The 14,407-nt window shown below is 37.5% G+C and overlaps 1 protein-coding gene across 1 annotated transcript in view; it reads left to right on the forward strand.

The window, feature by feature from the left end:
- The window catches only part of CDH8 (cadherin 8), a 409,672-nt gene that overhangs the window by 136,955 nt on the left and 258,310 nt on the right, over positions 1-14,407 (forward strand). The window contains exon 3 of the mRNA XM_027516392.1: positions 1,228-1,522. Within this exon, the coding sequence (XP_027372193.1) occupies positions 1,228-1,522 (295 nt within the window). The remainder of the gene's footprint in view (positions 1-1,227; positions 1,523-14,407) is intronic.

Here is a 14,407-nt window from a genome sequence, read left to right on the forward strand (position 1 = left end):
GATCTCCTGCATTGCAGCAGATTCTTTACCATCTGAGCCACCAGGGAAGCCCAATAACTAATTATATTTGCATTTAAATAATTGTGTTTATCTGAAAATATGTGCATTTAAGGAATATTTTACAACTATAACCCAATGAATTTTCCTTTTAAAAATGTGAATTAAAAATATATATTCTTGTTTTATTTTATTTTTTAATAGGAGTCTATATAGTATAAAGAAAAAGCTCCATATATCAGAACACTTTTGTTTCCCTCCTGAGAATAAACTATGAAATTTTGGGATTCTGTTTTCCCCAGTACATACCAAAATGTTTTAGGCAGAGTAGGTGTTCAATAAATATTTATTGCCATGATTGAAGATGGATCTGAATTCCTGCTGCAAAGTTTTTATTTCTCAAAGAAGTCCCATTTCTGGAAAATGTGCTCCCATAATCTGGTCTCAGTCATCTTTGTAAAATGGGAATAATTTTCCTGGACTAGAAGAATTATACAAATCAAAGGGGAAAAAATAACTTACACAAACATAAGGTCTTAATATCCATCAGATTGTTAGAATTATGTCAGCGTTATGAATAGAGCAGCCAGAGCTGAGTTGAACTTTAGGCCGGCTGCACTTGTTTCTATCAAGTAGAAACTGTAGAGATGTTACAATATACCTTCTCAAACTTCCCTTTTCTTGTGTTTCATATGAAATATTCTAATTCAATGACTTTTGGAAAAATGAGAAGAATTAGTACATGAGAAGTGATTCACACAGTTTTTGGCACACAGATAGTAGCCCATAAAAATAACTAATAATAATAATAACTTTAAATTTATTAACAAATTGAAAAGAATGCATACATTTTTATATATTCTTATCAATCTTTTTATCATTCTAATTGCACATCAGTTAATACTAAGCAAGTAAATATATGAATAAATTGAAGGAACACATATACTTTAGTGTTTTCTGCTCAATTTTTTTTATCATTGTAAATGTATATCAATTTATACTGAACGGGCCAGAGTATTTTTTAAAGGCATTCAAACATATTTGTTTGACTCTCATATACTGTACTTGATATACAGACAGTTGCACAGACTCTCTGTGCAGCTACTGTTGGCAGAAATTGATGAAGTTATAATCACTGTAGAAAGAAACAATGTTATATTGAAACAGGAGGTATTTAAAACATACTTTGCAAATTGCCACCTCACTAACCAATGTCCCCTTTCATTTTAGCTACACACAGACCTGGATCCTGGGAGCAAAAAAATCAAATACATCCTGTCAGGCGATGGAGCTGGGACTATCTTTCAAATCAATGACGTAACAGGAGATATCCATGCTATAAAAAGACTTGACCGAGAGGAAAAAGCTGAGTACACCCTGACCGCTCAGGCAGTGGACTGGGAGACGAATAAGCCTCTTGAACCTCCGTCTGAATTTATTATTAAAGTCCAAGACATCAACGACAATGCCCCAGAGTTTCTCAACGGACCCTATCATGCCACTGTGCCAGAGATGTCCATTTTGGGTATGTATGCTTCCATTTTCACAGAACTATTAAGAATCATCTTTAAAATAGCTTTTGGCATCAGGGATAGTGTGTGACTGAATAAGAGACATTTATTACCGTCTTATCTCTAATTTGCATTTCCAAATCCCCATTTTTGGCCTCAGTTCCACAGCTCAATAGCTTTAGTCCCTGAGTAATAGGAACTGACGAAGCAGTTTTATTAAAATCTCTCTCCTTGCACGACGGTATTTCAATAGGCTGAATTTGTATTCCTCTCATAGACCTGGAGTTCGAGTATTGTTACTGAGGCGGATTTATCAAGATTTGTTCCAACATGCCAGACTAATCCTATTGATATTTGCTTGATGTTTAATTATTTGTTTGTGTGTATTCACATGCAGATATAGCACATAGAGAAATAGAAAAGTGTCTAGGTCTGTAGTCAGCCAGATATTTCACTGAGCTGGTGGGTAGAGTCTAGAGTGGATTAGGAAATCAGCTACTAGAGGCTTGTGTGTTGTGCTTATCTTACTTGAACTGAACTTTTAAAAGAATCCTTGCTATCACCAGTGACTCACTCCCACTTTTTGTGAGCCATTGAAATATTCATTATACTCTACAGAACAACATTTATTTCAAAACACGGTTTCCTACCTTTTTCTTCCTTTTTTTTGTATTTGCTTATTTATCCCCAAATCAGTGTTATCTGGTAGTTCAGCTGGTAAAGAATCTGCCTGCAATGCAGGAGACAATAGTTCGATTCCTGGGTTGGAAAGATCTGTTGGAGAAGGGATAGACTACCCAGTCCAGTATTCTCCGGTTTCCCTGGTGGCTCAGATGATAGAAAATCCACCTGCAATGCGGGAGACCTGGGTTTGATACCTGGGTTGGAAAGATTCCCTGGAGAAGGGAACAGTTACCCACTCCAGTATTCTGGCCTGGAGAACTCCATGGACAGAGGAGCCTGGCAGGCCACAATTCATGGGTTGCAAAGAGTTTGACACGACTGAGAGACTTTCGCTTCACTTCATCCCCAAACTCTGGCCTTGATACAGGAATTCCTGACCCAGGACTTTGTACCAGGATAAAAGGGAATTTTAGAGTTCTTCCTTGTCTGACAAAAGTAGTAGACAGAATCTAAGATCCAGGGCCCTAGATCACCAAAGTCATTCCTAAGCATATAGTGGAATGGATAGTCTAGTTTGTTTCAAACTGCATTTAAGGCAACCTATAAAGATTTCAGTTCAGTTCAGTTGCTCAGTTGTGTCCGACTCTTTGCAACCCCATGAACCACAGCACGCCAGGCCTCCCTGTCCATCACCAACTGCCGGAGTTCACTCAAACTCCCGTCCATTGAGTTGGTCATGCCATCCAGCCATCTCATCCTCTGTCGTCCCCTTCTCCTCCTGCCCCCAATCCCTCCCAGTATCACAGCAAAATCACATAAATTAGAAGTAGGTGAACATAATGTGATAAAACACATACACACACACAAATAGAGATACAAATCAAAAACCCAAATTAGGTAAATAGGTTGGCTTAATTTGATCTCTTATTTTTTAACCTACACTATAACTTTGGTAAATGCACTCATTGCAGCAGCAAATCAGAATTGACTTCAGGTGTTCACATCTTACCAGTGTATTTCTTCTACCAAGACTCTATTTTGTCTATTTCTTGTGTGAAGAATCCTACTTTTATGTATTTTTTCCCTTCTTATCAAAATCAAGTCACTCCTCTATGGTAGGCTGAAATGATACTTTTTCTAGGAAAAGTTTGTGGGAAACTTCTAGGGATTTCTAGCAGGAAGTTCTCTCTCTTCCATCACTACTACAACAGAAAGGAACCCACAAATGATCAAAAACACCTTCATGTTCATACTTCTTTTAAATTCTGACAGGTAAACAGGAGCTGAGAAATACTACATTTCTTTCTTTCTTTTTATTTGCTTCTTATTTCATCAAGTTATTTAGGGCAGAGAACTTGCCTAATCCATCTTAAAAAAAACCTTTTTATTGTGTATTGAGGTATAGATGATTGACAATGTTGTGATAGTCTCAGGTGGAACAGAGAAGGGGACTCAGCCACACAAGCTCGTGTGTTCATTCTCCCCCAAGTTCCCCTCCCCTCCGGCTGCCACGTAACACTGAGCAGAGCTCCATGTGCCGTACAGCAGTTCCTTCTTGGTTATCCATCTTAAATATAGCAGTGTGTACCTGTCCACCACACTTCCAAACTCTTCCATCCCCCGTTCATTCCCGACAACCATAAGTTTGATCTCTAAATTTATGAGTGTGTCTCTGTTAGTATAAGGTGATTTTAAAGGACCATTACCACTTGCAATACGTACAGAATTGTTGTTGTTTAATCACTAAGTCGTGTTCACTTCTTTATGACCCCATGGACTGTAGCCTGCTAGGCTCCTCTGCCCATGAGATTTCCCAGGCAAGAATACTGGAGTGGGCTGCCATTTCCTTCTCCAGGGGATCTTCCTGATCCAGGGAGAGAACTCACGTCTCCTGAATTGGCAGATTAATTCTTTACTGCTGAGCCACCTGGAAGCCCCACATACAGAATACTTAATTACGAATAAATGATCAACAGAAAGCTGCTATTTTTTCCTCATTATTATAATTTCTACATCTTTAATGGCCAAGTCTATACCTATTTATTGTAGATGTGTCAGAGGCTTCCATTCCTGTGTATATGAGTCATGTCCCTGATAAATACGCTGAGGGAAAACAATAAAATACAGACTTCTACAAACGTCATGGTCAATTTCTCCTAAGGAAAGGAATTTAAAGATATTATTAGCTATATAGCACAATGTGTATGTGGACCTATACATTGTTCCTTTATCTGAAAGATTTTTCTTTATAAGAGTATGGCAATATAGTATAGTATTTCTTTATAAATATAGTATAGTATTTATACTATATTTATACTGCTCAATACTAGACTATGTTTACAATATACTATAGTATTTCTTTATAAATATAGTATAGTATTTATACTATATTTATACTGCTCAATACTAGACTATGTTTACAATATACTATAGTATTTCTTTATAAATATAGTATAGTATTTATACTATATTTATACTGCTCAATACTAGACTATGTTTACAATATACTATAGTATTTCTTTATAAATATAGTATAGTATTTATACTATATTTATACTGCTCAATACTATACTATATTTACAATATAGTATAGTATTTCTTTATAAAAGAAATAATCTACACTAACTTACATAGTTATTTTAAAAATGCTTAGCTTGTTACCTCTCTGCTGAAAACCACATGGAATATGCTGCAGTTGAAAGAAGGGGGTTTTGAAACCAAATGGATGAAATTTTGAATATCTGCTTGACTTTGAAATTCAAGGAGGTGAAACTGTTGCTTATTTCCCTTAGCCACAATGCAAAGATAACAACTTCTATCTTGCTTTCAGTTTTTGAGAATCGCTTGATGAAATACAAGGTAAAGGCATGCCATAAAGTAAGTAAGTGTTCAATAATTGGTAGGTGTGGTTTATAAAATTATTTTTATTAATCTCATTCCCGTATTACCTTTGGACTGTTCCTCTGTATCGATTTTATGCATCGGGCGTCTGGTTTCTGTTTGACTCCAGCCTCTCTGGTTAAAGGAGGAAGAGGCAGCTGCACTATTTTATTGTCAAGTGTGAATTATTCCCTTCATTTCTCATGAAGGTGAATATCAGGATGAAGGTCAGCTCCTATCTCTGTTCTCTCCCTATCACCACTGTTCTCTTCCAGCCTGCCTCTTCCCTCCCTGCCTTCCTTCTTTCATTTTTCTTCCTTTGCTACTGCAGAAATGCCAAAACCTGCACCTGAACACCCTGAAGAATGCCAGCAAGGACTGGGGGATTTCACTGTTGCAGAGAGAGAAAAATAAAATTATAATTGAGAAATTTACCAATATTACATTGAAATGAATGTGATATTCCAAAACTGTCTGCCAGTTGACAGGCTGTCAAGACAAAACACACATATATATTTGCCCAAATGGCAGCCAAATTATTTTAGAAGTATCTTATTTGGAAACTGGAGGCAGAGCTCTTTTATATTCTACTGTTTATTTCAGAACTTGATGAGAATTCACTTTTATAGCAATACTGCGTAAAGATAGATGTGTGAGCTTGTCTGATTTTTACTGTGGATCCCAAGCTAGCAAGGTTAAAGTTGGCTTTTCAGTGAAAATTTGCCCACACTTAATACGTTCCAGACACTTTAAATATTTTTATGCTATTGGATATTGGAGTGAAGGACTGTAGACCCTGATTGTGTTTTTACACCTATGCTGAGTTGCGTCTGACTCTTTGCTACCCTGTGGACTATAGCCCACCAGAATCCTCTGTCCATGGAACTTTTCAGGCAAGAATACTGGAGTGGGTTGCTATTTCCTACTCCAAGGGATCCTCCCAACCCAGACATCAAACTCTCATCTCTTGCATCCACCCCTGGGTTCAGGTAAAATGAACTCTATATTTAGCTTGGAAATAGAATCTCGGATAATTTGTCTGCAAATCTGCTTTCTACCTGTGTTAGTGATATAACCCATCTAAGCCTTACCTTCTCTGTGTAGCGTGCATAAGAATCCTTACCAAGAAAATATGTTTGGAAAAATTCAATGAGTATATTCGAATTACTTGGCATAGCCATAGAGTTGGTGCTCAGTTGATATTTGTTTCTTCACAAACAACCGTCTTTGAGCTGCTTATACTAGTATCATTCAATAAATTGTGTATATGATACGAATGCCTTGAAAGTGAAGTGAAAGTCGCTCAGTCATGTCTGACTCTGCGACCCCATGGACTAGATAGTACAAGGAATTCTCCAGGCCAGAATACTAGAGTGGGTAGCTGTTTCCTTCTCCAGGGGATCTTCCAACCCAGGGGTCGAACCCAGGTCTCCCGCATCACAGGTGGATTCTTTACCAGCTGAGCCACAGGGAAGCCCTGCAATACCGGAGTGGGTAACCTATCCCTTCTCCAGTGGATCTTCCCCAGGGATTGAACCGGGTCTCCTGAATTGCAGGCAGATTCTTTACCAACTGAACTATGAGGGGAGCCCTGTGAATGCCTTAGTCAAGGAAAAGTTGCTCAAGAAGCCTTAACTTTGTGTTTCACAATTGCATACATTGCAATGAACCCTATTGTATTCTAAAGGGTATATTAGTAAAGATGGAGATAAAGGGATGGATGAGAAAGCCAAGTAGGACTTGAGCTGGTATGAATGACTGTTGTTGAGTGCAAAGTTGTATAAAACATGGCACTGGAGGTTTTCTTAGTTTTCTTTGAGATGCAAGGCTTCTATAATGGTGATCAATGTGTATTAAAAAAGTTGCTATATTCCCAATGCTGTTAAAAGTGTGCAATATTCACAACAGTCTTTTAACATTAGTACTGATATTAACTTTTCTATTCATTATTTTTAATCAGAAAAGTGGGGAAAATAATCCAAACTGAGATATTAAATGGTGGAGCTGGGATTGAATCCAGATATGGGGCTCTTCTTTCCAAGGTTTTAACCAGTATGCTATACTAAACTTTGATAATATCTCTAGAGAAATTCACTTATATATGCTCTATAATTCCACTGCCTAATGATTCTGTTGCCTATCAATAATAATTACTGTTTTTCCAAGGTGGAAGAGCTCTTTAGGTTAGCATACTTTCCAAATTAAATTGAGGAGCTGGACAAAGAAGACAGGAGTTGGACAAAGAGAAGTGTGGGTGAAATCTTACACAGTTTTAAAAATAGGAATATCAGCATGTTAAAAATATAAGAACAATATATCACATAGAAATTCAAATCACAGTAAAATTAATTGAGAGCCATTTGGTGAATAACTGGGGCTGAAGTGCTGTTAATATTAAAGTAAAAACTAAAGAGAATAACTGGGATTGACTCTGGATTTCCTGGTGGTGACTGTAAAAGAGAATGCACTCTCCATCAAAAAATATTAATCAAAAAATCAGAAGGTCAAGAGGTTACTTAGTAAAATTTATTTTGGAAAGGAAAATCTCATTGCTTTGCGAAGGATCATAACTATAGAGGTTATGGATGTCAGTACATAATATGCAAGGGGATTTACTCTACTTGAAACAGTGACTCAGCCAAAGGTAAAGTGTTAACATTTGAGAGTAGTTTTAGTGTTGACCCTTCTATGTTTTATTCTCACTCTCCTGTCTTCTCTTACCATTAGTAGTATGTCTTTTCTGTGTAATTTTGTTCTATTTTGGTATGTGTATGTGTGCTAAGTCACTTTAGTTGTGTCTGACTCTTTGCAACCCCATAGACTGTAGCCCACCAGGCTCCTCCGTCCATGGGATTCCCCAGGCAAGAATATTGGAGTGGGTTGCCATGCCCTCCTCCAGAGGATCTTCCCAACCCAGGAATGAAACCCGTGTCTCTTGTCTCCTGCATTGGCAGGTGGCTTCTTTACTGCTAGCACCACCTGGGAAGACTTTTTTATGGTAAACGTCTTCAAACCCAAGGCCCATGTAAAATACAGTCTATGTCTTTTGTGTTGTTCATCATTTTTAATTTGGAATACATTTAATCTTAGAGAGAAGTTGCAGTTGTAGTCCAAATTAATGTTTCCTCAACTTTTAGAGGGTGCATTGCTGAGATGATACCCCATCACCGTGAGATTCTTCAATCAGTCTTTGCCACATGGATGATTTTCTACACAAACACAATTCAACCTTCAAAATTAGGGAATTAATAGTGATACACCATTGCTAGTGCATGCACCCACCTTAGTCAGATGTCTCCAGTTGTCCTAATAAAGTCTTCTTATAGCAAAAGGATCAAATCTACACCCCTACATGCATTACCATGAGTTCATCTCTATACCTCCAATGCCAAAGCAACACCACAAGGTTCATTCTAATTGTTTCTTTTTCTCCAACAGTGAGAACCCTGTTTCTTTTCCCTTGATGTATTTGGTGTTAGCATCACCCCTCACTGCTGTAGTAAGTGTTCTCATTTGCTGCTCTGCTCGTCCCCTGACTCACTGACACAAATGTTTATCGCCGTTTCACTCTACCTCCACCTTCCTGCCTTTCTGTGAATTCTTACTCGCCCAGCCATACTTAATGGCTTTTGGAATGAACTGTTTAGGTGGCAGGCAGTCAGGAATGGAGGCAGGAAACTATATGATACTCTCAAATTCTATTCTCTTGTGTATTTCAGTTGTACAACAGACCTGTGGCAGTGGCTCCAACCTGTGCTCAAAATAGATTTACTGAAAAAAAATCAAAGTTAACTGGTAAACACCAAATTAAAGAAAGTAAAATGATTGTCTTACATCAGACTGTTTAGAGTATTAGTATGTAAGAATTGGATAAATTCATATTTTATGCCCTTTTGGAGATTTCAGACATTTATATGATCCCAGAAACTATCTTTAAAAAGTATCTTGAAAAACTGCATAATTTTATACTATGAAACTTATAAAAACACATGTCTAATGAGAAGAGAATTTTGAATCTATGTTAGGTCACATGTTAATTTAACATGCAGCTAAATAGTCAAATTTGCAATTTCTAAAGAGCAAATTAAAAATTATGATGACTCTAGCTTATATGCATTAGCTTGTTATTCTTGTCACTGCCCGATAGACATTTTCATCCCATAAAAAGAAGTTTCCCCAATTAATAATTAGAAATTCATTTTCATATTTTTTATTATTAAAGAAGCAGTTTATGTTACAGAGGCTTAAAAGATCAAAAGATGTTCATACTGACAAACTGTCTTAAACCTAACATACATCTTTTTCATAATGTGGAGGTGGTTTTCCTTCTCTCTCTCGGCTAGATTTTGAAAAGATTTGGTAGCATTTCTCTATTTTAAAGGAGAGATGCAAAGTGAGAGAGAAAAACATATCTTGATGGATTTGATTATCGTTTTTGTCATATTTGATACAGAGTGACAAACAAATTTGAAATTCTTTAGGAAAACATGGGTGGGAAATCATGAAGATTGAAATAAACACTTTTCGAAGAAATCCAGCTGCTCTACCTGGTATCAGTATCTGTAACAGCTGTGGTTTCCAAACTCCAAGAAGGGAAAGGACTGTACAGTTTCTGTTCTGCAGAAGGAAGGGACCTGCATTGTTCCTGTTGTTCAGTTGCTAAGTCGTGTCTGACACTTTGCAACCCCAGGGACTACATAGACAGTTGGTATAGTAACTGAATGTTTTCTTGTATCTTATGATAAAAATGAAGCAGTGATTTCTGATGTGCAGATTTTGGTGATTCCCAAAGGTCTCCCTAATTGATCTATGGCTTAGAAATTACTGGAGTATACAAATGGGAAAGTTACTGGCAATAAACTGTGAGAGGTACCTAAAACCACTTAGTCTTCCAAAAGGCATTGTAATTTCTACATGGTGGCTAAGAACAAGATTGGTGTATAATCATGGGGATATAAACAAGGTTTATTTGAAAGGCTTCTGTGAAGAGAAAACTCCTTCCATCAAATTTTGCTTTAATGCTTACTCCTCTGTACTCTCTAAACCGTAAGGGGACATTTTATGAATCAATTAAGTGATAACAATATACAATCAATTTATTGTACTGTTTCTAATGGGATTCTTACTATTTTTTGGTCAACTTATAATCTGATATCTTTAATTTTAATGTTCTATGGGCTAAATATCAACTCAAATACGTGAATGCAGATAGGATAGCTTGTGATGGTGGTTTAGTTTTTAAGTTGGGTCTGACTCTTGCAACCCCATGGACTGTAGCCCACCAGGCTCTTCTGTCCATGAGATTCTCCAGGCAAGAGTACTGGAGTGGGCTGACATTTACTTCTATTATAGGATAGCTTGCTGCTGCTACTGCTGCTAAGTCGCTTCAGTCGTGTCCGACTCTGTGCGACCCCATAGACAGCAGCCCACCAGGCTTCTATCCCTGGGATTCTCCAGGCAAGAACACTGGAGTGGGTTGCCATTTCCTTCTCCTATAGGATAGCTTAGGGAAGTTATTAAACTTATATAGAAATCTACCTTCTAGAGTCACTTTGAAAATAGTTAAAATTATAGAACTACTCATTTTAGGTCTGCCTCAGGAACTCCAGACCCAACTCTATTTCGGGGTTTCATTGCCAACATAAACTGGACGTTTTCAATGGTCTCTTCTTGTAGATTTGGACTGTTGACTTAGGAATTTCATGGAAACACCAGAAATCTTCGAAGTCTTTCTAGAAGATGAATTCTCAATCATTAGCCAGTAAATTTTTTTTCAGTATGGTATAAATCAAAAGAGAATCTTATAAATACCTCATTTGATTTTACAAGTTGTAATATTGGTGTCACTGTTGTTCTATATAATAGAATATTACATGAAAATATATTTCAACAATTCCATAAATACCTGAAACTTGAACCTATTGGAAACACTCTGTCCTTAACGCCATCCCAACTGGTGAAAAGAGTGGAATTCCCTGTGGGATGGGATTAATTTAGAGACCTGTATCTCCCATTCATGAGTATCTCTTAATTTGAATTGGTGATTTTGAAGATTAAAATTAAACCTTTGACTCAGCATTTACAGTATCTGAGTGGCGGCAACATTGAGATCAACCTGTTCATATCAACCAGGTCATCCACTCAATATACCAATTATACAATGGATTCCTAGCCTATTCATAACAGTGGCTAAAGCTAACTTTCTGTTTCTTTCCCTTTTATTTTTTCCCTCCATTTTATCCTTGTGCTCACTCACAATGAAACTCAATTTGATTATCAAATTAAACTCAGTTTAATTATCCTGGTATTGTTTCTTTAAGCTCTTCAGAAATATGTCTTCTACTTACATTTTTTAAGCTTTGTTTATTTATTTTATTATTTTTGGCTGTGCTCGGTCTTCATTGCTGTGTGCTGGCTTTCTCTAGCTGTGGCCAGCGTGGGACACTCTCTAGTCGTGGTGTGTGGGCTCTTCATTGGGGAGCTCTTCTGTTGGGGAGCACAGGCTCTAGGGTGCACGGGCTTCACTAGTTCTGGCACATGGGCTCAGTACTTGCAGCGCATGGGCTCAGTTGACCTGTGGGATGTGGGCTATTCCTGGACCAGGGGTCAAACGCACATCCCCTGTATTGGCAGGCTTATTCTTAACCACTGGACCACCAGGGGAGTCCATCTACTCAGATTTTTTATTTTTCTATTTCTGGATACATTGGGTAACTTCTCTGAAAATTACACCCACTTCCCTGTTGGTAGATTTTCTATGATGAATAATACTTCATCCAAGTCTACCCTGAACCCTTCTGAAAAGATAAGACATCTACTGCTTCTGATTCAAGTAATCTTCTGGTACTTGAAGTACTGAGAGGTATTCTCATATCAGTAAACCTGCACTTATAAGGAAAATCAAAACACTCAACAACAACAAAAAACATTGTATTGCAGATGGAAGTTTAAGAAACATAGGTGGAATTCTACCCAGACAGTTCCATGACCCTGTTGTCTTTCTATCTCTTTGTCCTCATAGATTGATAAGAATGGATATTTTAGGATTCAACACATTTATTGATTTTTTGAGGCAAAAGGGCAAATCATTCTTAAGTTATTCAAGCCATGTTTGTGTCTAGAGCTCTGTGTATTAGCATCAATACCTACAGTGTTACGACTTTTTGTTACATGCCCATTTCAGAAAATCATGAATTAAAAGGAGCTAGAGAGAAAAAGCATATAGAGTTCAGCCTTTGCCCACATTCGCCTGTCAGAGAAAGGGATGCACTGCATGTCAGGGCAGCTCTGAAACACGCATTTGTGAAATCCTGAAGTCTTGGCTGAAAATGAATGTGGGACACCTTTGTCAATATCTTTTTGAAGTATGTCATGCCCTCCTTACCTCTCAGAGCTGGTAGGGGTTCCTAGAGTTTGAACATTTTTTAATATTATTTCTTTGATTTTTATGTTTGTGCATAGTGGACTTAATAATTGTGCTTCTGGATTCACTGGACTTGGAAAATTGCTATTTGAGTTTTAGGCCCAAATTGCTTTTATTCTTTGGTTGATTAGCAATCACAGTTATGTGACATATATGCCATTTTTTCTATTCTTATCAGTAATGTTACATAAAGAAAAATATGATGAAATTTAAATGGCAGGATAGTCACATGCATAGATAAGCATATAGATCAATACAGGCATGCCTCAGAGATATTGCCAGTTGGGTTCTAGACTGCTGCAATAAAGCAAGTTGCAAAATGTTTTGGTTTCTCAGTGTATATAAAAGTCATGTTTATGCTATACTGTAGTTTATTAAGTATACAATAGCATTATATCTAAAAATGTATACACACTTTAATTTCTAAAACATTACTAAAAAATGCTGACCTAATCATCATCTGACAGCACAGGTTTGCCACATACCTCTAATTTGTAAAAAAAAAAAAAAAAAATCAAAACATGCAGTATTATGAAGCCTAATAAAACAAAGTATACATGTACATAAAAAAATGGTAAAGAAGATATATAAGCTGTTAAAAGAACTGAGGATAAAGTTAAGTATGTAGATGTATGGAGGAAAGAAATGCAAGTTCGCATGTGTGTGTGTGTGTGTATTTGATATTATAATTAGATACCCTAAAAAAAAAGTTACATTATGAGGCTGTAAGTGGGAACATACGGATTGTCTCAGACTCATGTCTGATTCTAAGCGAACAAGGCTTTCTTCCTTGTGTCTGGTGTCTGTACTAGAAGACTTTAAAGTCAGTATAATCATATTTGTGCCAGTGTTGAAGATGATTTTATTCATTTTCTTTTTGTCAGGGAACATGACACCAAGGAGTCTTCTCTTTATAACCATGTCAGACTTTCTGGATTTCGTCTTTATATACCAATTATGAATCTTTGCAAGCCGCAAGAGTGGTTTAAGTTCAAGAAATACACGAGGGCAGGAGAGGGGAACTTCACTATATAAAGGTCTCTGGAATAGGTTTTGAGATGTTCATATGTGTTTCTTCTGAAATCCAAAGCAATGTTAAGTCACTTAAGGTTAGCATGATGAATAATTGTTTTAGGACTACACAGAGATTAATATTTAAAAGTTTATGCCAAACACACTATTCATGTATATTCATTTGATCCTAACAACAACCTTATGAAGTGAATTTTATTATTTTTATTTTTTAAAAGAGAAAACTGAGGCACACAAGCTTAAAATATACTCAAAGTCTTATGATGGGTAAAAATAAGAGCTCCTCATCAAGAATGATCAAACCAGTCAATCCTAAAGGAAATTAACACTGGATATTCATTGAAAGAGCTGATGCTGAAGCTCCAATACTTTGGCCACCTGACGCCATGAACTGACTCACTGGAAAAGACCCTGACACTGGGAAAGTGAGAGCAGGAGGAGAAGGGGGCGACAGAGGAGAAGATGGTTGCATGGCATCACTGACTCAATGGACATGAGTTTAAGCAAACTGGGAAATAGTGAAAGACAGGGAAACCTGGCCTGCCTGTCCATGGGGTTGCAAACAGTCAGACACAACTTAGGGACTGAACAACAACATCAGGCATGCAGAGAAACTAGCAGTCCACAGAGTAAGGAAGGAGTGGTTATAGAGATGAGACTATATACAACAGTAGAGTTGATAGACAAGCTCTTGTCTCTGCACTGGGTGACAGGAAGGAAAACCAGAAGTGAAGTGGAAGAGACCAGGAATACACTGGAATCCAAAAGGAGCCTGTACCTGACACTTCCACCTCAGTGTTCCTGCAGGAGCAGCTGATGCCCTTGGTCACAGGGCTGGACCTGGGCCAGGACGTGGGCATTCTGGAGGAGCACAGCCTAGAGCTGCCTAAGGAGCCGTGAGCTGGATTCTGCTCCCTGTCCTCATGGTGTGCTTGAGAAC

Source organism: Bos indicus x Bos taurus, chromosome 18 (assembly GCF_003369695.1).
Source record: "Bos indicus x Bos taurus breed Angus x Brahman F1 hybrid chromosome 18, Bos_hybrid_MaternalHap_v2.0, whole genome shotgun sequence".
Lineage (NCBI taxonomy): Eukaryota > Metazoa > Chordata > Mammalia > Artiodactyla > Bovidae > Bos > Bos indicus x Bos taurus.